The sequence below is a fragment of the Chlamydotis macqueenii genome, chromosome 8, assembly GCF_036417535.1.
Source record: "Chlamydotis macqueenii isolate bChlMac1 chromosome 8, bChlMac1.mat, whole genome shotgun sequence".
Classification (NCBI taxonomy): domain Eukaryota; kingdom Metazoa; phylum Chordata; class Aves; order Otidiformes; family Otididae; genus Chlamydotis; species Chlamydotis macqueenii.
In genome coordinates, this window is record NC_141563.1 from 2,344,906 (window position 1) to 2,369,571 (window position 24,666).

At 48.9% G+C, this 24,666-nt stretch overlaps 2 protein-coding genes across 2 annotated transcripts; one reads left to right on the forward strand and one right to left on the reverse strand.

Moving 5' to 3' along the window:
* Positions 1–614: 614 nt before the first annotated feature.
* Positions 615–2,070, forward strand: LOC147599831 (uncharacterized). Its single transcript, XM_086753633.1, is given in 2 exon segments — positions 615–1,885; positions 1,887–2,070. Coding segments are annotated over 2 exon segments (1,455 nt in total).
* Positions 2,071–17,942: 15,872 nt separating this feature from the next.
* Positions 17,943–20,460, reverse strand: LOC147599832 (olfactory receptor 14A16-like). Its single transcript, XM_086753661.1, has 2 exons — positions 19,504–20,460; positions 17,943–18,128 (listed from the first exon to the last, which is right to left on the reverse strand). The coding sequence occupies exons 1-2, from the start codon at positions 20,458–20,460 to the stop codon at positions 17,943–17,945; spliced, it is 1,143 nt and encodes a 380-aa protein (XP_086609787.1).
* Positions 20,461–24,666: the final 4,206 nt, after the last annotated feature.

The window sequence follows — 24,666 nt, forward strand, 5'->3', positions numbered from 1 at the left end:
GCAAGGAAAACAGCCGGAGAAGGACGAAGCGACAGAATTGGGCGAAAAACGAGTTTTTGTTTTGTTTTTTTTTTTTTGTGAGAAATTTGAAAGGTGTTTCCTCCTGAGAGTGTATGAGGGGAATTGTGGTAGAAATTTAAGGTGTGTCCCTCTCAGGATGAAATAACCCCTCTTGGTAAAAATAACTGAAATTTGAAAGTTGTGGCCTCCTGAGAGTGTATGGGGGGAATTGTGATAGAAATTTAAGGTGTGTCCCTCTCAGGACGAAATAACCCCTCTTGGTGAAATAAGTGAAATTTGAAAGTTGTGGCCTCCTGAGAGTGTATGGGGGGAATTGTGGTAGAAATTTAAGGTGTGTCCCTCTCAGGATGAAATAACCCCTCTTGGTGAAATAAGTGAAATTTGAAAGTTGTGGCCTCCTGAGAGTGTATGGGGGGAGTTGTGGTAGAAATTTAAGGTGTGTCCCTCTCAGGACGAAATAACCCCTCTTGGTGAAATAAGTGAAATTTGAAAGGTGTGGCCTCCTGAGTGTGTGTGTGTGTGTGTGTGTGTGGAATTGTGGTAGAAAATTAAGGTGTGTCCCTTTCAGGACGAAATAACCCCTCTTTGGTGAGATGGGTGCTTGCAAATCTGTAAATGTTCGTGATGAGATCCCCACGACGGTATCGAATGGGGATTTAGATAAATTGGATGACCTTTTGGAAAATTATCATGCTCGCCCGTCCCTCCAAGGACAAGAATGGGCGAAAAATCATTGGTTCCAACCGCAGAGTATAGTGGATAGGATCATGATATTACAGAAGGGCTCTAAACTTAGGCCCGGGAAGGGAAAATCTATCGTTTGTGCTGTTTTAGGAGCAAGTCTGGCAGCAGCTATAGAAGATAGGAGGCAGAGATTGTGTCAAGATAATGCTGTGATAGACTCTTTGAAACTGGCAGTTGAATCCTTACGAGAACAATTAAAAGATACCCAGCAGTTGTTAGAGGAAGAGAAACACCGGAATGTTTTGCTAAAGGAAACTTTGAAGGAAGAATTGTGGAGAGAGAATGACTCATGTGGAGAGGTGGAATTGAAGTTAGAAGAGAAGGGGATCAGACAAATCTATCCTCAGGAGGACTTGCAAAAAGCAAAAGAAATTGTAGAGAATCCTCCTCACATGTATCCCCTAGTTAAAACTGAATATGTGTATGAGGGGGAAACCGACAACCGTCCCCAAGTTATTACTAAAGAGGTTCCGTTTACAGCAACTGAGTTGGCAAAATTAAGGAAGGATTTTGCAAGGACTCCAAAGGAATCGGAAACAGAGTATGTTTGGAGAGTGTCGTTGTCAGGGGGGGATGGAATCTTGTTGTCAGAAAGGGAAGCAGAAGGATATTGGGGTCCGGGCGTATTTTTAACTACCGATAATTATCAGGCCCCATGGTCTTTGACACAGAGGGCAGCATATTGGGCTGGAGGGCTGAACCCTTTGGAGAGAGGGGACCCCCTAGCCATCACAGGCACAGTGGATCAACTGGTAGAGAGTGTGCAAAAGGCTGCTTGTTTGCAAATGATGTATGATAGAGAGCTCAAACCTAACCAGGGCTCTCCTATGATGATGCCTGTGGATCCCGAACGGATGACTCCTCTAATTCGAGGACTTCCTGACTCCCTGAAATCCATTGGGATCCAGCTACAGGGGAAGATACAAAGTACCCCTGTAGCAGATAGACTTACTGGTGCTCTGGAGGGAACAGTGACCCCCGATCACAGAAGAACAGGGAGGAAAGTGTGGACATGGGGGGAAGTAGCACAAGAACTCATAAATTTTGGGAGAAAATATGGTCCCGTTGGTGGATTCGGGCAAAGAACCGAAACCAGAGCTGTACAAGCCGCAGAAAAAAGGTGAAGGGCGGCCAGCACTGATCAAGAAAAGTCCCGATTCTATGTCAATCCGACTTACTGATTCTGGGAGAGGGAGACCCCTCAGCCGTCAGGAATGGTGGCAACTGGGGCTCCAGACAGGCATTCCCCGAGATTTAATGGATGGGCTTCCAACCCAGAAATTGGGGAAACTCGTACAAACATGATCAGGGCGAAAAGTCAATTTTGGAACAATCCCTAGTGCCCCACCTTTGATAGACCTTAGGGAAGAAACTGATGCAGAAAAGAGGGTGACGGGAAACTAGTTCCTCCGTTCCCCGAAGGTGGGGGGGGAAACGGAGGGTGGATGTTTATAAAGCAACTCACCTTAAATATGAGAGATTTATTGATTACAGTGGCTGTAGGACCACAGGAAAAAAAAAAAAAAAAAAAGTAACCTTTTTAATTGACATAGGAGCACAAGTCACCGCACTGATGCAGACTGAGGCAGAGCAATGTGGAATTTTGACTTTGTCGAAACAAGCAGAAACTCCAACCCCAGCGCCTCGTGCGCCCACCCCCTCCTTTCAGTCTCTCGTCGCTTTTTCCTTTTTTTTTTTTCTTCCCTCTCTCTCCTCTCTCTCTCACCCGAGGCAAACAGAAGCCCCACCCCCCTTGCGCCTCATGGCCGCTTTTTCTTTTTTTTTTTTTCCTCTTCCTCTTTCTCCCACCCGAGAAGCGAGTTCTGTTTTGTAGGAGGAAGAAAGCACCAGACCAGAACCTGACACGCCTGCAGAGGAAGTGATAAAACCTATCAGTGAAGATGTTTGTAAACACTGTTTTGCTCTCAATTATATTGCTCTGGGGATTTGTCCGAGGTGGGGAAGAGAGGCCAGCTCACCCCCCCCCCCCACCTTCAGAATTCCTTTGACAGTAATGAGGTTTTTTTTGTTAGCAAAATCTGTGAGTGAAACTTTTAACTTAAGCCATTGCTGGGTGTGTGGAGGACCTCTAGGACTATCAAGCAGGCCATGGACCTCCATGCCCTTCACGCCAGGACAAATCATGAGCAATTACAGAGAGGTCAATAACACCACTTGGGACGATTCCAAAACATGGCCAATTCAATTCCCTGCCATATGTTTAAAGATATTATTATATATATTATATATATATAAAATAATATATATAATGATCATATTTAATATATAATAATAATAAAATATTTTTAATTATATATATATTTAAAGATACTGCTTAAATCGCACCCAAAATGGAGGAGTCAGTGTGGGGGAAAGCAAATGTCAGTGGACACTCACATATAAGTTAATTAACAAAGATGTTAGTCTTAGCATATGGATGTGGGTTAATAAAGCCGGACGCAGTAAGAGTTTTGGTGGATTTTGGTCAAATAAAAATGAATCCTTTGACGCTTGGTGGCCCAGCGGCCGAGGTTATATTCAAACTTGTGAGTGGAAAAAAGACACGGGTGCTTGGTACTGCACTGGGCAAACACATAGCCAACTGGGAAAACGTAACACCACCTTCTTTAGCCCTTTAGGAGACTATAATACAACTTACTTGCAACATCCACGGACTGCAGCTGGACCGTTTGCTGGAGGGGTCAGAGCCAGAAAAGGACATTACTGGATCTGTGGACACACTGCCTACAAAATACTACCAGCAAACTGGTCAGGGGTTTGTTATATTGGAATTATCCGGCCTCTATTTTTCCTGCTTCCAGAAACAGAGAGTCCCCGACTAGGAGTGAAACTGTATGATAATCTGGGTGACGAAGATGTTGCACGCAATAAGCGAGCTATCGAGATTGAAATAGGTGGAACACAAAAATGGGGGAAAAATGAGTGGCCTCCCGAAAGGATAATACAGCATTATGGCCCGGCCACCTGGAATCCTAATGACCTGATAACAGGGGCCCGGGAACCAATTTATAACTTAAATCGCATAATTCGTTTGCAGGCAGTTTTGGAAATCATTACCAACAAAACTGCTGATGCTATAGATCTCTTGAATCAACAATCTCGAGAGATGCGCACTGCGATCCTGCAACATCGCATGGTTTTGGATTATTTGTTGGCTGAAGAGGGAGGAGTATGTGGGAAGCTAAATATTTCTAATTGTTGTTTAAAAATCAGTGATGTTGGTGAGGTGGTTCTACAACTGACCTCAGACATTAGAAAACTAGCCCATGTCCCCACTCAGACATGGAATGGCTGGGATGGCTGGGATGGTGGTTTGTGGTCCTGGCTACCAGGAACACCATGGATAAAACGGCTTTTATTTTATTTGCTATGTGGGTTAGCAGCCTTAATGTTTTTTGCCTTGTGTTATACCGTGCCTAATTCAATTAATCCAAAGCGTAGTGACTCGAATGCAAGCGGTCACTGTGACTTCACCCGATGGGGTTAAACATATCAGATTTGTACGGCAAGCTGAACGCGTAACTGTTAAAATCATATAACTTTGCCATTTTTAACTGTTCTGTTTGCTATAGAGACTATTGGCTTTTGTCAGCCAAACCGCGTGGCAGTTTCCCCTTCCCCCCCCGCCTCCGCAAACTTCCCGCCTTTGCTTACAGATCCACCATAGAAGTGAACAAGAGACCTCCTGATGAACTGTGAAACTGAACTTTATTGTAGAACATATATTAACTAGACTAACAATAACTAACAACACACAAAACAAACAAACAAAAAATGTGAAAACAGCTTATATACAACAATCGTAGTAGTAACAGTACAGCAAAAAGCCCAACATAAAAAGAGCACCAAAAATTGCAACCACTAACAGTAAACAAATTAACATTCTCAGACACCCCCAATCAACCTCTTCAACACCTTCGCTGTGGGCAGCGCCAGGTCTCTCTCTCTCTGACCCCGCAGCAGGTATCATGAAGCTGGAAGTGGAACAGCAACAAAAGGAAAACCTTAACAGCCACGAAAATTAAAGGAGACCTCTTGAGATTAATGATACCTACCTCACTGATCGCCTCGCGTGGTGATCGGGCGCTTGTTCAGGTCTCTCGTCTTCGCCAAGCGGCGCCAGCTAATGATAAGAGAACATTACACCACTATAGCCAAGCAACAGGAAAAGTAAAGGAATAAAGGAAAAGAGAACACTTACTGCTGGTGCATCTGCCGACATCTTGAAAATGGGTGCCGCAGGTGGTGACTCCTGCTGCTCAGGTGGTGTGCGTGTGCGTGGCACCTTGCCGTTGCCCCTTTTATAAATTCCAAGTCTGGGATTGCGCACGCGCAGCCCCCCCCCCCCCCTTGGAAAGATCTAGAAACGGATCTTGGGGTTCATATACGCAGTTCCTTCTTCCGGAGGATGTTGGTACTGAAGCGGGAATCCTGGGTAGTAGTCCAGCTTGCCTTCAAGCCCACAGCTCCAAACTGGCGCAGGCGCAGTCACCCCATTTTTTGGGAAAACACAGGAAAAAACACTGTCCCACTCCCGTGGAGTCTATATCAGCCACACCACAACTGGCAGAGAATGGCTCCAGATGATTTTCCAATTGATGACATATAAAATTTAAAAGTGGTCTATCTGTCAGATAGACAGATAGCTTTCCCCAAAAACCATGTTTGTTACCCCCCCGTTTGAAGGCAAACCTGGAAACCTACCTAAAACTTGATTTTTAGGACTCACAGGGTGGGAAAAATGGTCCTTATATTGATATTTGAATCTATGTTTTTTTATATAGAAATTAATTGTTAACCTATTAATCTTTATTTGTGTTATATGTATGATTTTGAATAGGTATTTGACATCCTTGGATCTCTGAACATCATATCCACAAAGTGCTGTATGTGAACTGGATTAAGATATGTTACCTTGGGGTGGTCCATATTAAAAATGAAGAAACACCTCAACGTATCATACAACAATATAAACCCATTTTGTGGCCACATATAAGCATAACTAAGTCCCCTTACCCTTTCTTCCCCCCCCCCCCCCCCCACCTTTTCCCTTTTTCTTTTTTTTTTTTCTTTCCTTTTTCCCCTTTCTTTTTCTTTTTCCCCCTTCAACCTCGGTGAGCGATGCTGAGCCACGGGGTGGTATAGAGACTGAAAAGGTTAATTAATGTCTCAACATCGCTGGACAATGGAAAGAACCAAACCAGACCACCAGCAATAGAAATTATATGAGATGTTTGTTTGTTTGTTTGTTTTTTTTTTTTTGAAACCACCATGGATCCATGGGGTGATATAAAATTGACAGCAAATTTATAGTGTTATTGTTTATTTACTGTGTTCTGAGTTGGAGGCGTGGAAATCCACTTTCCTGCTGCGTATCCAGACCCAAGTTCCAGTGGATCACACAGCTACCAGCTCCACAAGGACCTAGTCGCCAGCTTCACCAAAAGGCAAAAAGTGAACTGTTTTGCTGAAGAAAAATGGTCGCAAAAAAAAATGAACAAAATGCTTAACATTTTGATGGTGCTGTATCTTGGGACATTTATGAAGTGGTGCATTGCTATAGTTTTGTTGGTTTGTCTTTGTTTACCTTGTGATTGTCCTTGTAAACAATTACTTGCTTCTTCTGAACCCCCAGAGCCATCAGCCTCAAACTTGGCCTGGGACACATGCTTATATGTTAAAACCATTTACTCAGATAAGATAAATGTTGTTAATTAAATTTAGATATGTTAAGATCATTTAGTTAGATAAGATATTGTTAATTAAATCAATGTATTTAGCATTTATATACACTAACTTGCCTGACAAAAAATAATGTTTAGAATTGTATATATCTTTTTTTTTTTTTTTCTCTCTCTCTTCTCTTTTTTTTTCCTTTTCCCTTTCCTCTATCATTTATGCCACCACGGAACCCCATCCCTGAGGCAATAATGTTGAGCCACGGGGTGGTGTGAGAGACTGTGTCGAATGTTTGTCTCAACATTGTCGAAGCATCAAACCATCACCTAAACAATGGTACCTCAGTTAAACCATAGGACTGGAGTCTTCCTGTTTTTTCCTGCAAGATGATTCCCTTATCTTGCAAGCCAGTCAAGCCACAGGGCTGGAAGCTTCCTGTTTTTTCCTCCTATTTTCCCACAAACCTGAATGCAGAGCTGATTCTGCAAAATTTAGCCTTACCCCTACGTATGCGCCCAGACCCAGGCCAGAAAAACAGAGGGGCCCAGAGACGGTATTGGGCATGCGTATCACCGCCAGGTGAGGGGTGCGGCCAAGCAAACCCGCTCTTGGAATATGTGACGTGGATAAGACGAACGATAAAAGGACAGAAATGACCAACATCGGACGGAACGTTTCCCCCACCGAGTCAACTGGACTGTCGGGACGCCGCAGCTCCATGGTGGTAGCTATTGCAACTGAAACTCTTTTCCCTCTCTCCTTTCTTTCTCTCCTTTCTCTTGCATTTGCGAACTTCTTGTCGGGTTAATAAAGTTACCTGGCGCTTGACTCTGTTTTGAGTCTTAATTCTGTTCCCGAGAAATACGAACAAAACCACGCTCCGCTGTGTGTGAGGTTGGTCTAGCCGCCCCTAGCCTCCCAGACTCGTCTGAGGTCGGCTAGAACGCAAGGGGGCCTTCCTCCCACCCGAAATTGGAGCGTGACAGATGGTGGAGTAAATCTGCCTGGAAGAAGATTCCAGGCCTGAAATGGACAAGATTGGGAAGAGTGAGCAAGCGCAAATAAAAATCACCCTTGACAAGCCCGGTTGCATTCTCCATGAAGAGGAACGGCTGTGTGCACAAGGGGAATTAATGGGCCCTTACTTTACTAAGGCCTTTAACGCAGGCCCCCTGGTCTCTCTGTATCCAAACCGCTGAGCTCTGGAGTGGGTGGAAACTTGACAGAGCCATGCAGTCACAGTGCAGCCAGTTACTAGTGGCCTCCTTCAGTGACGAACGCTTAGGGCAACACTCGTTGATATCTTTATTAACGGTCTGGAGTGCAAAACGCACTTTGTTTTTTTTTAATTGAACGGGACATGCATTTATTTTTTTTTTTATATAATTAAGAAACATCATTCTGTATCCAGGTGCACGTCATTCCCCAAGTAAAACAAGTAGAAACTGGTGTCAATGGGCAAAATCAGGCAGCTACAGGCTGGAGTGGAGAAAGCTCTGATCTGAACAGAGGTGCTGCCAGTCCCAGGTGGCTGAGGAGAGACATGTGAGGTTGTACATGGGGATGAAGACTGCTCATAGAGTGTCCGACATACAGGGTCTTGACTTCCCTACATATTCCGATTCAATCAGGACTCAAGATCAGAATCAATAGGAGTTTGCTGATGGCACTTAATCCATAAGCAGAAAAAATGGTGTGGTGCATAAAGAATAAATTGTTTCTTACTGACATTTATCATTGAGAACTTTGTACTTTGACTACACTCCTGTAGCCTCTCAAATTAGCCACCTAAGAACGGAGGAATTGAATTATGCCCAGAGACTTGGCTTGTTACAGCATTTTGCATGTTAATGAGCCCTCTGGTGCCAAGTTCCTGAACTGCAGGTACTGAAAGTGGATTCAAGTGGCCTCTAGAGCAGTAAAAGTCAGCAGCAAACCTCCAAGTCTCTGGGGATGTCAGTGGGCGCAACTGAGGGCCATCACTGAAGAGCCCATGGAGGAATGAGGAGATAAGGTTGCTGTCCCTGCGAGCTGGTGAAGCAGGAAGTCAGAGGCTCTGCTTACAGGTTGAAAATCCAGTGTTAAGGTGACTGTGAAAGCCCTTGACAGGTTCCATTGAGCAGGATGATCAAGGACTGACCCCATACCCTGGGCAGGGGGATCCTTTCCCTCATGGGATGCTGAGGGCCATTCCTGGGAGCACTGAGATGTGAGGGTGTGTGATGCTGAGTGCAGGAGAGCAGTAGGACACCTCCCAGCCTCTATGGAGAGTGGGGAATGGGAAAAAAGCCTTGTGGCTGTAAGGAACTGGTGTACTCCTAGGGGTCTCACTGGAAGAAACAGTAGCCACAGTAGAAAGGAAAAGGATTTCCATTCTGTTGGGGGGTTCGAGTCTCAACAAAGAGACCATCTCCACCCCTGCTTCCCCACCTCACTCTGACCCCTTGCTGTCCCAAGTTTGACTGAAATCACAATGGCTGTGAGTTCCCCATCACCTGTGCAGCTTCTCCCAAATACCTACTAATGCTCCTCGATTAACAAAAGTGTGCCAACCCCCTGACTCACTAGAAACCTTCTATTTGGCTTCGTGTCCCAGCCCTGAACCGCACATCCTCCTTCTTCTGCTGCCTCAACATCAAAACTGAACATATTTCACTTGAGCATGACACACTCCCACCCCTCGCCATTTCACATCTTCTTCCTCTCTTTTACACCCCCACTGCATCCCTGCACTCCCTTGTGTCTCACAATCTTTCCTCTTCCCCCGCAGTGATGGGAACTCAGCCCAGGACGTTTGTGCATCTTCCATGCTCATGGATGTTTCCTGAGGTCCATCCAAGCATGGAGAGGGAAGGAAGGAAAGGGAGGTGCCTCAGGGCTGAAGGCCAGCCATGGCATGAAGAGACAGAGGACAGTGTCTCCATGTGTCCCTTGTGCCTGTCTCCCAGACATCCTTCTTGTCCACTGCCTTATACTACCCAGGCATTAACCCCGGGGGTATGCTCCAAACCAGGTATGGCAAGTTCATATCACAGACTATGCGCTATTTGGCCGTCTGTTCTGGTTTTGTAAGTGAGGGGGGGCCTAAGGTGGCAGCTTCTGTAGGAAACTGCTAGAAGTTGCTCTCCTTTGTTTAGTGGACTCGGCTGGGCCTAGGGCGGACTCACTGCTGGCCAAGGCCGAGCCAATTGGTAGCAGAATGTTCCGTGATAACGCCTCTGCGATAACGTATTTAAGTAGGGGAAAACAGGAAAAGAAGAGAAGTTGTGAAGCAGCTGAGCGGGGGGCAGAGGCGGGGAGGCGCGAGCCTTGTGGGCCTTGCAGGCCTCACCCTCTGGCCTCCCGCTGGGCAGCAGACTGGGCCCAACTTGGCCCGGCCTGGCTGCAAGAAGTGGAGAGGAGATGAGAAGTGAATAAGATGTAAAAAGGATCCTGAGAGGTGTCTGCCAGCCTGTTGTGAGGAACAGCTGCAGACACCAAGGTCAGTGAAGAAGGAGGGGGAGGAGTAACGTGGCTCCTGGCCAAGATTCCTCTGCAACTTGTGGTGAAGACGATTTGTCCCCCTGCAGGTGGAGCAGGTTGTCCCCCTGCAGCCCATGGAGGTCCACGGAGGAGCAGAGATCCTCCTGCAGCCCGTGGAGGACCCCACGCCGGAGCAGGTGGAGGCCTGAAGGAGGCTGTGGCCCATGGAGGGCCCACTGGGATAGCTGTTCTGGAGGGACTGCACTCCGCGGAAGAGATGACCCACGCCAGAGCAGTTTCACGAAGGACTGTGGCCCGTGGGAGGGACACCACGCTTGGAGCAGAGGAGGAATGCGAGGAGTTCTTCCCCCGATGATGACACAGCGGCATTTAACAACGCGTGATGAACTGACCGCGACCCCCATTCCCTTTCCCCACCCTGTGCCGCTTGGGAGGGGAGCTAGTATAGATAATGTTGAGCCCGGGAAGAGGGAGGGGTCGGGGGAGGTTGTTGCCTGTCTCATTCTCCTGCTAATTTTAGAAATAAATGAATGTTTTTCCCCAAGTTGAGTCTGTTTTGCCCATAACGGTAACTTTAAGGATTCTCTCCCCGTCCTTATCTCAAACCTTGAGCTGTTTTTTTTATATCATCTCCCCCTCTTCTCTCGGAGGGTGGGGGGAGCCTGCATAGTCTGGGCCCGATCGGGGCTGAACTACAACACTGTCTCACATACATTCATGTTGCGGTCGACACTTGCTCCTGAGCTCTCTTCGTGTGTCCATTCACAATATCCACGACACAGATGCACCAGAACCGGGCTTTTGCCTGCCTAGGAGTACCTCGGGAGATAAAGACCGACAATGGGCCGAATTATCGATCACTGGTATTTTGCCACTTCCTGCAGACGTGGGGAGTCCGCCATACATTTGGCATTCCTCTGAACAGCACCGGGCAAGCGATTGTAGAACGCGCACACAAAACCCTGAAAGCACAGCTAACGCGCTTAAGAGAGGGGGGAGAGAGGGGTTCGCCAGAGGTCTTAGTCGATAAAGCACTTGTAGTACTGAATCATATATACTTTGCTGACCCCCAATCCGTTTCCCCTATCCAGAACCATTTTTCCTCGTGTCAGCCGCTGTTTGGGGGCAAGGCACTCCTGGGGGACCGGTACCACCTGCCAGAAAACCCATGTTGGGAAGGTCCCGCTGATTTGCTAATATAGGAACGAGGGTATGCTTGTATCTCCACAGGTGCGGGGACCTGATGGATCCCGGCCTGCTTGGTACAGCCATGGCTGGAGGATCGGCAGGGTAACCGAGCAGCGCGGCGCCCTCCAGCTCACCCTAGTGGGATTGATCCTGATTGTGAGTCTTCCAGTGCCAGTGATAACGACTAATTTCTGGGAGTGGTTCACGAACTGCACCGACTCTACTCAGGTTTGCATAGCACGTGGCCTGTTGGGCTCTTGGGAATGCCAACCGCACAGCCCTCGCTGTATCTGAACTGGCGACTGCTTTAGCAGCAGACGACGAAGGACTGACACAAATGAAGATGGCATTAGATTATGACCTTGCGAGGCCTGGCATCGGTTGCAGCGACCTAGAGGGAGTCCTAGGTCTCCAGGGTTACTGCTGTGTGGACTTCAGCAAGAACACCTCCTTGGCCTTGGAGAAGACGCGTGTGCATGCTGCCCAGTCGGTATTCAACGCCAAAGTCCTAAAGGACTGGGGGTAGTTTCCAGACCTGTTCGGTTTACCTAGATGGCTAAGAAATATTGTGTCTATAGGTTTTACGATCCTAGCAGTTGCTTTGATAATGCTTTGTTTGTTTCTGTTACTGTTACGTTTCTTGCATGCTATGATTGAGGGGTCACTAGGCGACTATCGATGATCAATTATGTTATGGCGGCATCCGCCTAAGGGTACCAGCCATTAGACTAGAATGATTTAGCATAGAGGGGGGGAATTGTGGGGTAACGTTAGCAGGGCTGCATGTATGCAGGAGGGGCGGTCCGTGGTGATTCACGCGCTAGGTGCGGGTAGGTCCATGGGCGCAGGGGCAGGTGCATAGCAGGCAAGGATAGATCCATGGGTGCAGGGGGTGGGTGCGTTCGCGTGCGTAGCGGGTGTACGGGTATTTAACCCTGTGTTGCGCAGCATTAAATTGAAGGCTTGGCTTGATGGCATCCGTGTGATGCCCTGCTTTCCCGGGGCGGGGCTCCAGCGCGTGCGGGGTAGGTTAGCTGGCAAGAGAGCCAGCAATTTAAAGAGGGAAGAAAAGGCTTTGTGTGCAACAAAGCAAAATAAGGAATTCATTCCATGCTTTCCATCGGCAGGCAGACGTTCAGCTAATTCCAGAAAAGCAGGGCTTTATCACACGTGTCAATGACTTGAGATCACAGTGACCATGACAGTTCCTCTGTCTTTCCTTGAGGTTTTTGTGAAACATGACATCATATGGAATGGAATATCCCTTTGTTCATTTCGGGTCAGCTTTCCCAGGTGTGCCCTTGCCAACTTCTTGGCCAACTTCTTGCGTACCTCCAGCCTACCTGCTGTGGGGCAGAGTGTGAGAAAGAGGAAGCCTTCGTGCTCTGCCAGGGCTGTTCAGCAACAGCCAAAACGCTGCTGTGTTATCAGTGCTGGGTTAGTTACAGATCCAAAGCACAGCACCCTGTGCACTGCTGTGAGGGAATTAACTCCATCCCAGCCAGGTCCAGGACAGAGTTACAGGTCACAGAGTCAGGGTGAGGAATGAACGATGCCTTTTAAATGATGTGAGGAAATCTGTGGATCACAGAGCCTGGCTCTGATGGGGGACTCAGTCTCCCCAGCATTCACTGGCCAAGTGAGACAGCAGGATGCAAACAGTCCAGGAGGTTTCTTGTGGTGCTTCTGGAACATTTCTTAGCACAGCTGCCAAACCAGGCATCCAGTCTTCTGCTCCCCTGGACATGGTACTGCCAAAAGAGGAAGAGCTTGTGAGGGATGTGAACACCAGTGTCCACCTTGGCTGTAGTGACCATGAAATTGTTTTGTCCCAGATCCACAGGGACAGAGGGAAGGAGTCTGGGATTTAGCAAATAGAAAGCTCCTATAGTTTTACGAGGAGAAGTGGGAGGTCTTTACTGGGGGCAAAATAACTCCATATCCAAGGGAAGACTGAGGCCTGAACAGCTGAGGAGGGACTCTGAGGAGAAGGGCCTGGGCATTAAGAGGGATGCCACGTCAGCCGGTGATGCATGCTCACTGTGAATCAGGCCAACAGCATATGGGGCTGCATGAGGGGGCCTGTGGGCACCTTAACAGGGAGTTATCATCCACTTTCACCCAGCATTGCTGTGACCACACCTGGACTAGCGTATCTGCCTGTGGGGCTCACTGTTCTGAAGGAATGAGGAGGAACTGGAGAGGGTGCAGAGGAGATCTGCCAGGATGAGGTTTGGGGCCTTTGTGGAGAGGCTGAGAAACCTGGGCTTCTTTAGCCTGGTGAAGTGGAGGCCAAGGGCTCCACAGCAGCAGCCTGCCATTGCTTGAAGGATGGTTTCAGAAGTGGTGAAACTTTTCTTGGTAGCGGGAAGAGAAGGACCCTTCCAGAAAGTGCAGCTTGGAAGGTTCAGACTGCAGGGGAGGAATAAGAAATCTCCATCAAAGGGTAGCATTGTGGTGCAGGAGGTCACCCAGAGGGAATCTGGATCAGCCCATGGCTTTGTGTTTCAAGGAATGGCCAATGAGAATGGAGACATCAGTGAAGATATAGAAATGCTGAGGTGAGAGCTAGGTAGGAAAGCAAGATGGATGTCAACAGCCTGAAGGGAAAAAGGTGCATGAAGGGGACAGTATGGGTAAACCTGCAGAACAGATGACCAAGGGCTCTGGCAAGGCTGAAAGACCAAGCTCTTTGTCCTGCTGAATATGCAGTTGCCTCTGCCGCTGAGGCCTACTAGGATGAACCTTATTTTGAGGTTCTGGACTCTGTTTCCTACTCATTCCTTCTTGGTGAAGCCAGGACGTGCTGTACAGCTTTCCTACACTGGGCATTGCTCACCCTCACACCCCACTGCCCCAGGAGTCACATGTGAGTGACAAGATCAGCCTTCCTAGGGCCTGGGGGTCATGGTTTGGCCCTTCTGCTTCATGAAACAAACCAAGGGTCTTCTCAGCATTACAGCCACCTGCACAATGCTTTTTTGACCACTTGCAATCACAGCCTCCAATTATCTGCTCTAACGAGCCCATGGGGAGGCTTTGTCAGTAATGACCCTCAGTGGGGCCCATTAATGCTTCAAGGTACTTGGAGTTTTTCTCCTGACTTCAACAACTTGCACAATTTGTTCAGTCTCCTCTGAGTATCTGAGGTTCATGTAATGAGCCCCAAAAGCACTCTGGGATTCATTAAAATACAGAAAATTCTAACGACCCATGTCTCTTTCTGTAATTTTCTTCAAGACTCGTTCAGCTAATTGGAGAGGTTTCATAGTGTAGTCAAGGAGGAAGACGTCCTAGTGCACCTAAAAAAAAGATCTTGATTTTAAAGGCTACTTTTAATTACTTTTCAGTTGAAAGAAGAGGTGATAGCAGCATTCTTCAATTGATATTGGTCCAGAGTGTCTCCTCAGGAGGTCTGGACAGGTAGGAATAGCAGTCCCTTGAAGTTCAACACTGTATGGACAACCTTTCTCCTCACCTCCCTTACCCCACCATTTCTCTCATTGGCCACCTGGGACTTGCAACACTTCTCCTGAAATCAGACTTTTCCACTGAAGTTTGCAGCTGGGTGCTACAGCTCTTTTGCGCCATCTCCCACCCGCTCTCCTTAGAGAGCTGAGCTCCAGGACAGAAAGGCAGCACACAGGAGGTGGGGAAGTTTTCTCTGCGACCAAGGGCTGTGAGAAGACATGTTGTCCTCCTGGAACTGCAGCCTCACTTCCTCCTTGTAGCCCAATGGGGAAGCTGGGAGAGTTGTACTGATGTCCTACACTGGACACTGTAGACCACACAGCCACTGCCCCAGGAAGGGCCCTGAGCCATGTGTGAGGGACAGGATCCCCCTTCCCATAGGCTTGAGGTCAGAGCTTGGCCTTTCTGCTTCATGGAACAAATCAAGGCTTGACTCAGCATCAGAGCCACCTGCACAGTGCCTTTGCCTACCTTTACTCACAGCCTCCAATTATCTGCTCTAACGAGTCCATGGGGAGGCTTTCTCAGTAATGGCCCTCAGTGGAGTCCATCAAGGCTTCAAGGTACTTTGGGTTTTGCCTCTGACTTTGTCTCCTTGAGAGGTTAGTTCAGTCTCTTCTCAGCACCTGAGTTTCATGGACTCAGCACTGCATACACTGTGGGCTCGTTAAAATGCAGAAAGTGCTAATGACCTATATCTCTTCTCTGAGTTTTTTTAAGTCCTTAAGACTTGTATAGCTAATTGGAGAGCCTTCAGGAGGGTAGAGAAAGAGGAAGTTTTCAGTGAGCACTTTAAAGAAGTGATAGAAGAATTCTCCAATTGATATTGATGCAGAGTGTCTCCTAATGGAAAGGCAGGTCCTGCTTGACTAACTTGATCTCCTTCTATGACCAGGTGACCCACTTTGTGGGTGAGGGAAAGGCTGTGGATGTTGTCTGCCTAGACCTTAGTAAAGTCTGTGACACTGTTTCCCACAGCATTTTCCTGGAGAAACTGGCTGCTCATGGCTTGGACAGGTGCACTCTTTGCTGGCTAAAACACTGGCTGTATGGCCGGGCACAAAGAGTTGTAGTGAATGGAGTGAAAACCACTTGGCAGTCGATGACAAGTGATGTTCCCCAGGCCTCAGTAATTGGACCAGTTCAGTTTAATATCTTTAGCAATGATCTGGACCAAGGGAACGAGTGCACCCTCAGTAAGTTTGCAGATGACACCAAGTTGGGTGGGAATGTTGATTTGCTGGAGGGTAGGAAGGCTCTTCAGAGGGATCTAGAGAGGCTGGATCATTGAGCCAAAGCCACTTGTACGAGGGTCCTTCACTTGGGTCACAACAGCCCCATGCAATGTTACAGGCTTGGGGAGGAATGGCTGGAAAGCTGCCTGGTGGAAAAGGACCTCTGGGTGCTGGTGTGCAGCTGCCTGAGTATGAGCAAATAGCGTTCCACGTGGCCAAGAAGGCCAAGAGCATCCTGACTTGTATCAGGAACGGTGTGGCCAGCAGGATTAGGGAAGTGATTGTCTCTTTGTACTCACCACTGATGAGACCACACCTCCAATGCTGTGTTCAGATTTGGGCCTCTCACTGATGGAAAGACATTGAGGTCCTGGACCACGTCCAAAGAAGAGCAATGAAGCTGGTGGAGGGTCAAGAGACTAAGTCTTATGAGGATCAGGTGAGGGAACTGGGGTTGTTTAGCCTGAATAAAAGGATGCTGAAGGGAGACCTTGTCACTCTCTACAGCTACCTGAAAGGAGGTTGGAGCGAGGTGGGTATCAGTCTCTTCTTCCAGGTAACAAAGTACAGGATGAGAGGAAATGTCCTCAGTTTTCACCAGGGGTGATTTAGATTGGATATTAAGAAAAAAATATTCACTAAAACAGTTGTCAAGCATTGGAAAAGGCTTCCCAGGGAAGCGGTGAAGTCACCATCCCTGAAGGTATTTGACAGACATGTAGCTGTGGTGCTCAGGGACATGGTTTAGCTGTGAGCTTGGTAGCGTTACGTTTGCAGCTGGACTCAATGACCTTAAGGGTCTTTTCCAACTCAAATCATTCTATGATTCTATGGTCCTTCTGCGTGAAGATGTGTTGCACCACAGTACTAGCCTTGGAGTGACCTTTCTTTCTCTTCCTGTCCAGTCTCAGCCTTCCAGACTGTAATTCATACTGGTTACCCTTTCTTATGTTCTTTCCCACTACCATAAAAACCACCAATAGTCTCTGAAATCCACTTTCAGGCTTTATCAAAGTACAACTATACTTCCCTGAGACTTCACTTCACCAGGCCTAAAAAGCCCAGGTTTCTCAGCTTCCCAACACACGGTCCCTAACCCCATCTTAGCAGATCTACGCCAGACCCTCTCCAGTTCTGCTCCTCTCCTCTGGAATGTGAAGCCCCACACTGGGACACACTGTTCCAGAAGTGGCCATGCCAGTGCTGAGTCAAGGAGCATGATCATTCCCCTTGTCTGGGTGGCCATGTTCCTCCCAGTGCAGTCCAACATGCACACAGACATACTCATGCTGAGCACCACTGGCTGGTCTGGCAGCCTTTGCAATTACCAGGTCCCTCTCCTGGACGTTCCTCCTCATCCAGTCAGGTCTGAGCCTGCCTTGATGAGAACATACTAGTTCAATGAAATTGCTGGCCAAGGCATGTATTACCTTGGTGATGCTCCCAGAATCACCAAATGAGGGTACAGAGACAGTAAAACCAGGGCTGGGGAGGAAAGGAAACCAGAGGTAGGCTGTTTGTATGGGAGGACCTGAGGATGATCGGAAGGAAGAACTTGGGAAGGACAAAAGTGGGTAAAAGATAATACAAGATGAAGCCAAGGATATGATCAGGTCTGTTTGGGGGTACCTGCCAAGCAGGCCTTCAGCTGGGAAAGAATGACTGAAGTGGACAAGAAAGCTGCACTTGATATGACAACCATATTTACACCTGACTTCCATGGTCCCAGGGATCCTGAGTTCTTTTCCCACCATCATGAAGGGAAGAGCCCCATAGTGGATGGAAACAGAGTCCTTCAGGCTGGAAGGGACCTCAGGAGGTCTCTAGCCCAAACTGCTGCTCACGGCAGCATCAGCTATCAGGTCACTTGTCGTCGCAAAGGACTTTATTCATTCAGGACCTGAAACCCTCCAAATACAGAAATGGCACCAACTGTGCAAAACCTTCTCATGCTCATTGACCCTCTTCCTCCCATCATGCATGACAGTCAAGAGCTTAGCTTCTCCTGAATCCCTTCTGATGGGTTTCTGAAGGCTTTTCTGTGCTCTGCCCAAAGCCTTCTTTACTCCTGAGTGGACAAATGCAGTTCTCTCACCCTTCTCACTGGGAGAAAGTCAATCTTATCAAATGTGTGCCTGAGATGTTTAAGGGTCTTCCACTGCTACTGGATTCTCTTGGATCTGCAAAGGACTTCAGGGCTATTAGAATATTATCACCCTTGCGCCATGGCATTCTACGAGTGTCGCTCGTACTTGTCACCATGGTGTCATGTACAGGTGCTGCAGGCTGTGGGGAGAGCCCAATCCGAACAATTAGTCATTCACTATTGAACATTGGAGCTAAAATGTTTCAAACCCAAGGTGACAAGAGAACAGACTGGTGCTGTAGGTGCTGTGCTTGATGCTGATGCACGTGCAGAGGAGGAATTCAAGACTGTAAGAATCGCAGTAACTGTCACCAGAGGTGGCAGAACAACTGAGCCATTCAAGTCAGAAGGAACCTTGGGAGGACTTCAGACTAATCTTGCACTGACACGAGAAAGAACAGTGATTTGCCATTCCATTCTTCAGAGTTTTATCCAACTATGTCTTGAAAATATTTTCCAGGAACTTGGTCTAAGATCCTTGGGCACTCCTGGGAACCCTCCAACAAAGCTGAGGGTGCCTTTTGCTGCCAGGTAGGAACAGCCACAGGATTCCTTGACTCTCAGAAAGATGTGAGCAACCTCAACAAGCTCCCAACCAACTCTGTCCACTGCCCTTGATCAAATTGTGCATTGTTAAGAGGCTGCTGAAGCTTTTCCAGCCCTTGGACTGTTACCCTCTGCTGCGCTTCCATGGAGGTACCAAGTATGTAGCCCAATGGAGAAAGTATGGAGTGTGACTACATGGCTCTAGGCATGAAGGCCAAGGGTATAGTGGCCCAGGTGGTGTTCTGCTTGATCCTGCTAGTGAGCAAGAAGAGCTTGAGGGTCAACACTTGATGATGCAGCTGGTATCAGCAACAGGGTTGTATTTCCTGTTACCATGAGACCCTTCCTGAGGATCAGTGACTGCTTGGAAGATGTAGAGTAAGATTATCCCCTGTTAAAGTGGGGTAAAATTTCACAGGGGAGTGTGTCCATGCTGGTCTAACCGACCCCTTCTGCCCCTCCCTGTGCTCATGCAGGGTCTCGAGCTGGTGGTGCTGCCCTGCACAGGGAGCAGTTCGTGGTGCCTGAAAACCATGGGGAGACACTCCAAGACACATCCCTGTAGGTCATTCACCATCTCTGGGGGCACTGGACCCCCACAGGTGAAGGGGCTCAAACTAAGATCATTGCTTGACATGTTGCCCCATGCTCTCCTCCCCTGAACTCATGAAGGACCCAAGCACAGCAGGAAAGGATCATAAGGGCAATTTCTTCAGCCTGACCACAGCTGTGGAAGAAGAGCCCAATCTCTAAATATCAGAATGGAGGAAATATCCTTTTATTACTCAGACACGACACAGGAGACCAGCGGTATGATGATCCAAGATGCATGTAAACAGGCCTCCAGCTCAGACAGGCTGGTTCATGCCTCTGGAGAAGTGCAGTGGATGCAGGCATTCCTGGACAAACACAGTTATAACAGATAAAATGCTGAATGCAGAAAAGATTCTCAGATGAATTAGAAATCACTTCAGAAGTGACATGGGGCACGTATTCCTGCTGACAGAAAAAACACCGAATCAGTTTCTTCAGTGTGAATTTCAGCTCCTGATTCCTCATGCTGTAGATGAGCGGGTTCACTGTTGGAGTCACCAATGAGTACAGAACTGCCAGAAACAGATCGAGATGTTGAGACGAGATGGAGGGGGGCTTCAGGTAGGCAAAGACACCAGTGCTGATAAACAGGGAGACCACGGCCAGGTGAGGGAGGCAGGTGGAAAAGGCTTTGTGCCGTCCCTGCTCAGAGGGGATCCTCAGCACAGCCCTGAAGATCTGCACATAGGACACCACAATGAAAAGAAAACAACCCCAAAATAGAAAAGCAGTAAAAGCAAGAAGCCTTACTTCTCTGAGGTAGGTATCTGAGCAGGAGAGCTTGAGAATCTGGGGGATTTCACAGAAGAACTGATCCACAGCATTGCCCTGGCAGAGTGGCAGTGAAAATGTATTGGCAGTGTGCAGCAGAGCATTGAGAAAACCACTGCCCCAGGCAGCTGCTGCCATGTGGACACAAGCTCTGCTGCCCAGGAGGGTCCCGTAGTGCAGGGGTCTGCAGATGGCAGCATACCGGTCATAGGCCATGACAGTGAGAAGATAAATCTCTGCTGAAATGAAAAAGAAAAACAAAAATATTTTAGCTGCACATCCCTGGTAAGAAACAGCCCTGGTGTGCCACAGGGAATTGGCCATGGATTTGGGAACACTGACGGAGATGGAGCCCAGGTCAAGGACAGAGAGGTTGAGGAGGAAGAAGTACATGGGGGTGTGAAGGCGGTGGTCGCAGGCTATGGCAGTGATGATGAGGCTGTTGGCCAGGAGGGCAGCCAGGTAGATGCCCAGGAAGAGCCAGAAGTGCAAGAGCTGCAGCTCCCGTGTGTCTGCAAATGCCAGGAGGAGGAACTCAGTGACGGAGCTGCCATTGGACATTTTGTCTCTTTGGCCACATGAACCTGTGCAAGGAGGAAAAGACAGTGACAACTTAGGGAAGATCTCTCTGAGCAGATAAAAAGCCGTATCTCATAGACCCTCCTCTGCTATGCACGTCCTTTACATTTTCTAGCAGACCTTCCCTCAGCTCTGTGCCTGGAACTCTGGGCGGTGCTGGCTGAATGTGCTGTGAGGAGAAGAACCCTCACCCATTGCCTGCCGAGGAGTCAGCCCTTTCTGCAGCAGTGGGGTCATGGGAATGACGGGGTGAGTGGCCAATGCTGGTGTTTGACTTTGTCAGATAAAACCGCTCCTAAAGCAGAAGGGCTTGTCAGCATCTGCACTGCCAGTGCTAAGGAAACAGGATTGAAGTAGGCAGGCTGATGGGCTTGGGGTTTTTTTAGGGCGCTACCCCCTTCTCCCCTCAGGAATATTCCTGGATGTCAGAAGCCTCAACATTTCAGCTGCACTCGGAGATAAAACGTAGAGTGCTGCAAAGGAAAGGACTGGCAGTGGCTTAGCGCACAGTGAGCTCTTTCTTGTCTGCCCTGGAGGGGATAGTACAGAGATTTCTGAATTCTCCCTCCCACAACATTTCTGGTTTCTGTGTCCCCTCATTCCTTGATCGTATACCTGCTGCCTGGGGATTTTCCTCCTGGGATGTATTTCCCTGTCTGATCTCTTTTCCCTGTCAGCACTCACAGACCCCATCCCAACCTCTGTGCACTCACCCTGGCCCTACACACACCTGCCTGTTTGCAGGGCCCTGGCTGGGTGCCTGTTCCTGTTTGGAGGTTCCAAAGGCCAGGGCAGGACAACCCTGCTGGGTGCAGCACGGGTGATGCTGGTGCTGTCCCTGGGCAGAGGAGTGGCTGAAGGCACTTGAGGAGGCTCTTAGCAGACCAGCTGACCACTCACAGTTACAGCTCAGGAGTTTCAAGAACTTGTCCAAGCTTGACAGCTCCTTTTCTATTTCTATTTCCCTCTGTACCCACTATCTGTCCCGTACTCTCAGAGTAGGAAAACAAAAACAGAGACTCAGGAAATCTCTTTATCTCTATAGCAAACCCTGCCTTGCCCTTCATCTTGAAACATCCCCTTGGAAGTTTCCCAGTGGTGACGTGGAGCTGTGAGCAGCCCTGACCCACACAGCACCCTCTCGACTGCAGAAGGACCCTGATCGGCCACAAGTTGTTCCTCCCACCCACAGCTTCTTTCCCCAGCGCCGTGGGGAGCTCACAAAGGGAGGCTGAGTGCTGAGCCTGGCAGAGGCAGAGTCCCTGCCCCAGCACACAGCCCCTGGGGCGCAGGAACCCTGCTCTGAAGGACAGCCCTGGGCACCCCTGGCTGCACACCCACATTCACACCCTGCAGCCGTCCCTGGGAGAAGGCAGCTGTTGTGCCCTGTCCCTCTGCTGTGCAGCATGTCCTGCTCCCTACTGTGAAAGTCCTCCTGACTGTAGGATGTGACAGATTTTGGAAGTCTTTCCACAAACTACAGACACATTGCCCTTCATGCAAGTACTTACCATGTAGACGGCTGTGAAGATTTCTCTCCTGTTGAGCTCTCAGCTCTCCTCCCACCCCAGGCTGCCTCTCACCTCTCTCTGTCTCGCTCCTCTCCCCTCAGCTCCTGCAGGCAATGCCCTCAGCCCTGCTGCGCTTGGCAGAGGAGCTGCTCCTGGGCAGAGCTGTCTCTCTGCAGCGCTGCCCTGTTACCAGCAGCTCCCTCCATGCCAGGAGCCCAGCCCAGCTCAGCAGCAGAGGCCCAGCCCAAGGCAGCACTTTCTCTGTCCCCTCGGGGCTCCCTCCAGCTGTCCCTGTGAAACAGGCTTAAGGAAACACTGATTATCTCTGCCTCAGCTGGGGAGAGAGGCTTCTTTCCAGCTGTGGCATTTCCCTGCTGAGAGATACTTAAACACCAACTTTTCCTGGCCCATCATTAGACAGGACACACAGACAGGGACAGTCAGGGATCCCTTTTACCCCTGCTGAGGGAGGGGGTTCAACTGACTCATACGAGTCATAGTATCCTTCATTTGTAGTCCTGGGGCTGGAAGGGGCCTCAGCTCCCTGCCATGCACACCAGAAACCCTCTCTGTCCCCTCTGGGGTCCCTGGGGCTGCAGGGGAACCTGCTGGGAAACAGCCTGAAGCCATCACTGATGGTCCCTGCCTCAGCTGGGGAGAGATGCTTCTTTCCAGAAGCGCAATTTCTCCTCTCAGAGACAAGGATATAACTTTTTTTTAATTGGACAGGACACCCAGACAGGGACAGGCAGGTATCTCTTTTATCCCTGCTGAGAGAAGGGATTCAGCTGAGGCTACAAAGGCATCTCAGCATTCATTTCTGTTCCCAGCATTTGAAGGAGACTCATCTCCCTCTCACGCACAACACAAACCCAGAGGAGGTGGGATTGCTCTGGCCTCTGTGCACGTCTGCACAGAATAGACACCTGCATGTGAGCGTCTGTCAGAGTTTAGGCCCGCTCAGGACCAGACTACACAGTCTCTCGCTCACTTCCTCCACCCTGTGAGGGAATAGGGAGAGGAAATATAAGACAAAATGCTCAAGGTTCGAGATAAGGATAGCAGGGAGAGGTCCGTTAAAGTTACCATTATGGGCAAAACAGACTCGAGTTTGGGAAAACTGTTTGTTTATTATGAAAACCAAAGCAGGATAATGAGATAGAGAATAAAATAACTTCCCCCAGCTCTCCCTCTTCCCTGGCTTAACATTATCTCTACCTCCTTTCCCTCCCTCCCCGAGCAGCACAGGGAGGAAAAGGGAATGGAGTTCATCACACGTTGTTTTACGCTGCTGCTTCATTGTCAGCAGAACTCCTCACATTCCTCCCCTGCTCCAGCATGGGGTCCCTCCCACGGGCTGCAGTCCTTCATGAACTAATTCAGTGTGGGTCATCTCTTCCACGGGGTGCAGTCCCTCCAGAACAGCTGCTCCAGCGGGCCCTCCACGGGCCACAGCCTCCTTCAGGCAAATGCCTGCCCTGGCATGTGGTCCTCTCCAGGCTGCAGGGGGATCTCTGCTCCTCCGTGGGCCTCCACGGGCTGCAGGGGCACAGCCTGCTCCACCATGGTTGTCAGCACAGGCTGCAGGGGAATCTTGGCCAGTAGTCGCATTACTGCTCCCCCTCCTTCTGAACTGACCTTGGCATCTGCAGCCATTCCTCTCACAAGAACAATTCTTCACAACAGGCAGGCAGACACCTCTCAGGTTGTCGTCACATCTCATCTCCTCTCCACCTCTTGCAGCCAGGCCAGGCCGAGTTGGGCCCAGTCGGCTGCCGGCAGGAGGCCAGAGGGTGAGGGGAGCAAGGCCCACAAGGCTTGCACCTCCCCCTTTCTCTGCCTCCACTCCAGCTTCTTCACATCTTTTTTTTTTTTATTTTTCCCCTTCTTAAATACGTTATTGCAAAGGCGTTATCACAGAACATTCTACTACGAATTGGCTTGGCCTTGGCCAGCAGCGGGTGCGCCCTAGGCCCAGCTGAGTCCACTGGACAAAGGGGAAAAAATTTCTAGCAGCTTCTTACAGAAGCTTCATTCAGGCGTAAAGAAGGCTTTGGGCAGAGCACAGAAGAGCCTTCAGACACCCATCAGAAGGGATTCAGGAGGAGCTAAGCTCTTGACTGTCATGCTTGATGGGAGGAAGAGGGCCAACGAGCATGAGAAGGTTTCCCAGAGTTGGTGCCGTTTCTGTATTTGGAGGGTTTCACGTCCTAAATGAATCAAGTCCTTTGTGACCTGGAGTTACTTCCTAACTGACACTGCCGTGAGCAGCAGTTTGGACTAGAGACCTCCTGAGGTCCCTTCCAGCCTGAAGGACTCTGTGTTTCTATCCCGTGCAGGGCTCTTCCCTTCATGATGGTGGGAAAAGAACTCAGGATCCCTGGGACCATGAAAGTCAGGTGTAAATATGGTCTTCAGATCAAGTGCGGCTTTCTTGTCCACTTCAGTCATTCTTTCCCAGCTGAAGGGCTGCTTGGCAGGTGCTGACACGGAAGTCACGGACACTGCTGATGACCAATATGATCACGCAAATGACAATTTATTGTTGATACATCCCGGTTAATATAGCCCTTCTAATTCCGTATCATGCGCAAGCTCTCTACTAATTGGTTAACTATATCATGCACACGCTCCTAGCTAAAATATGATTCCTTAAGTCTCTATGTTCACGCGCACG

Bases quoted from the DNA above. Each gene is read 5' to 3' on its own strand.
- LOC147599832 (XM_086753661.1), bottom strand. From the start codon at position 20,460: ATGTCCAATGGCAGCTCCGTCACTGAGTTCCTCCTCCTGGCATTTGCA. The intron at 18,129-19,503 runs GTGATTTCTAAT...CTCTCCCCACAG, and splicing joins TGCCCCATGTCACTTCTGAA to CCTGCAGCACCTGTACATGA.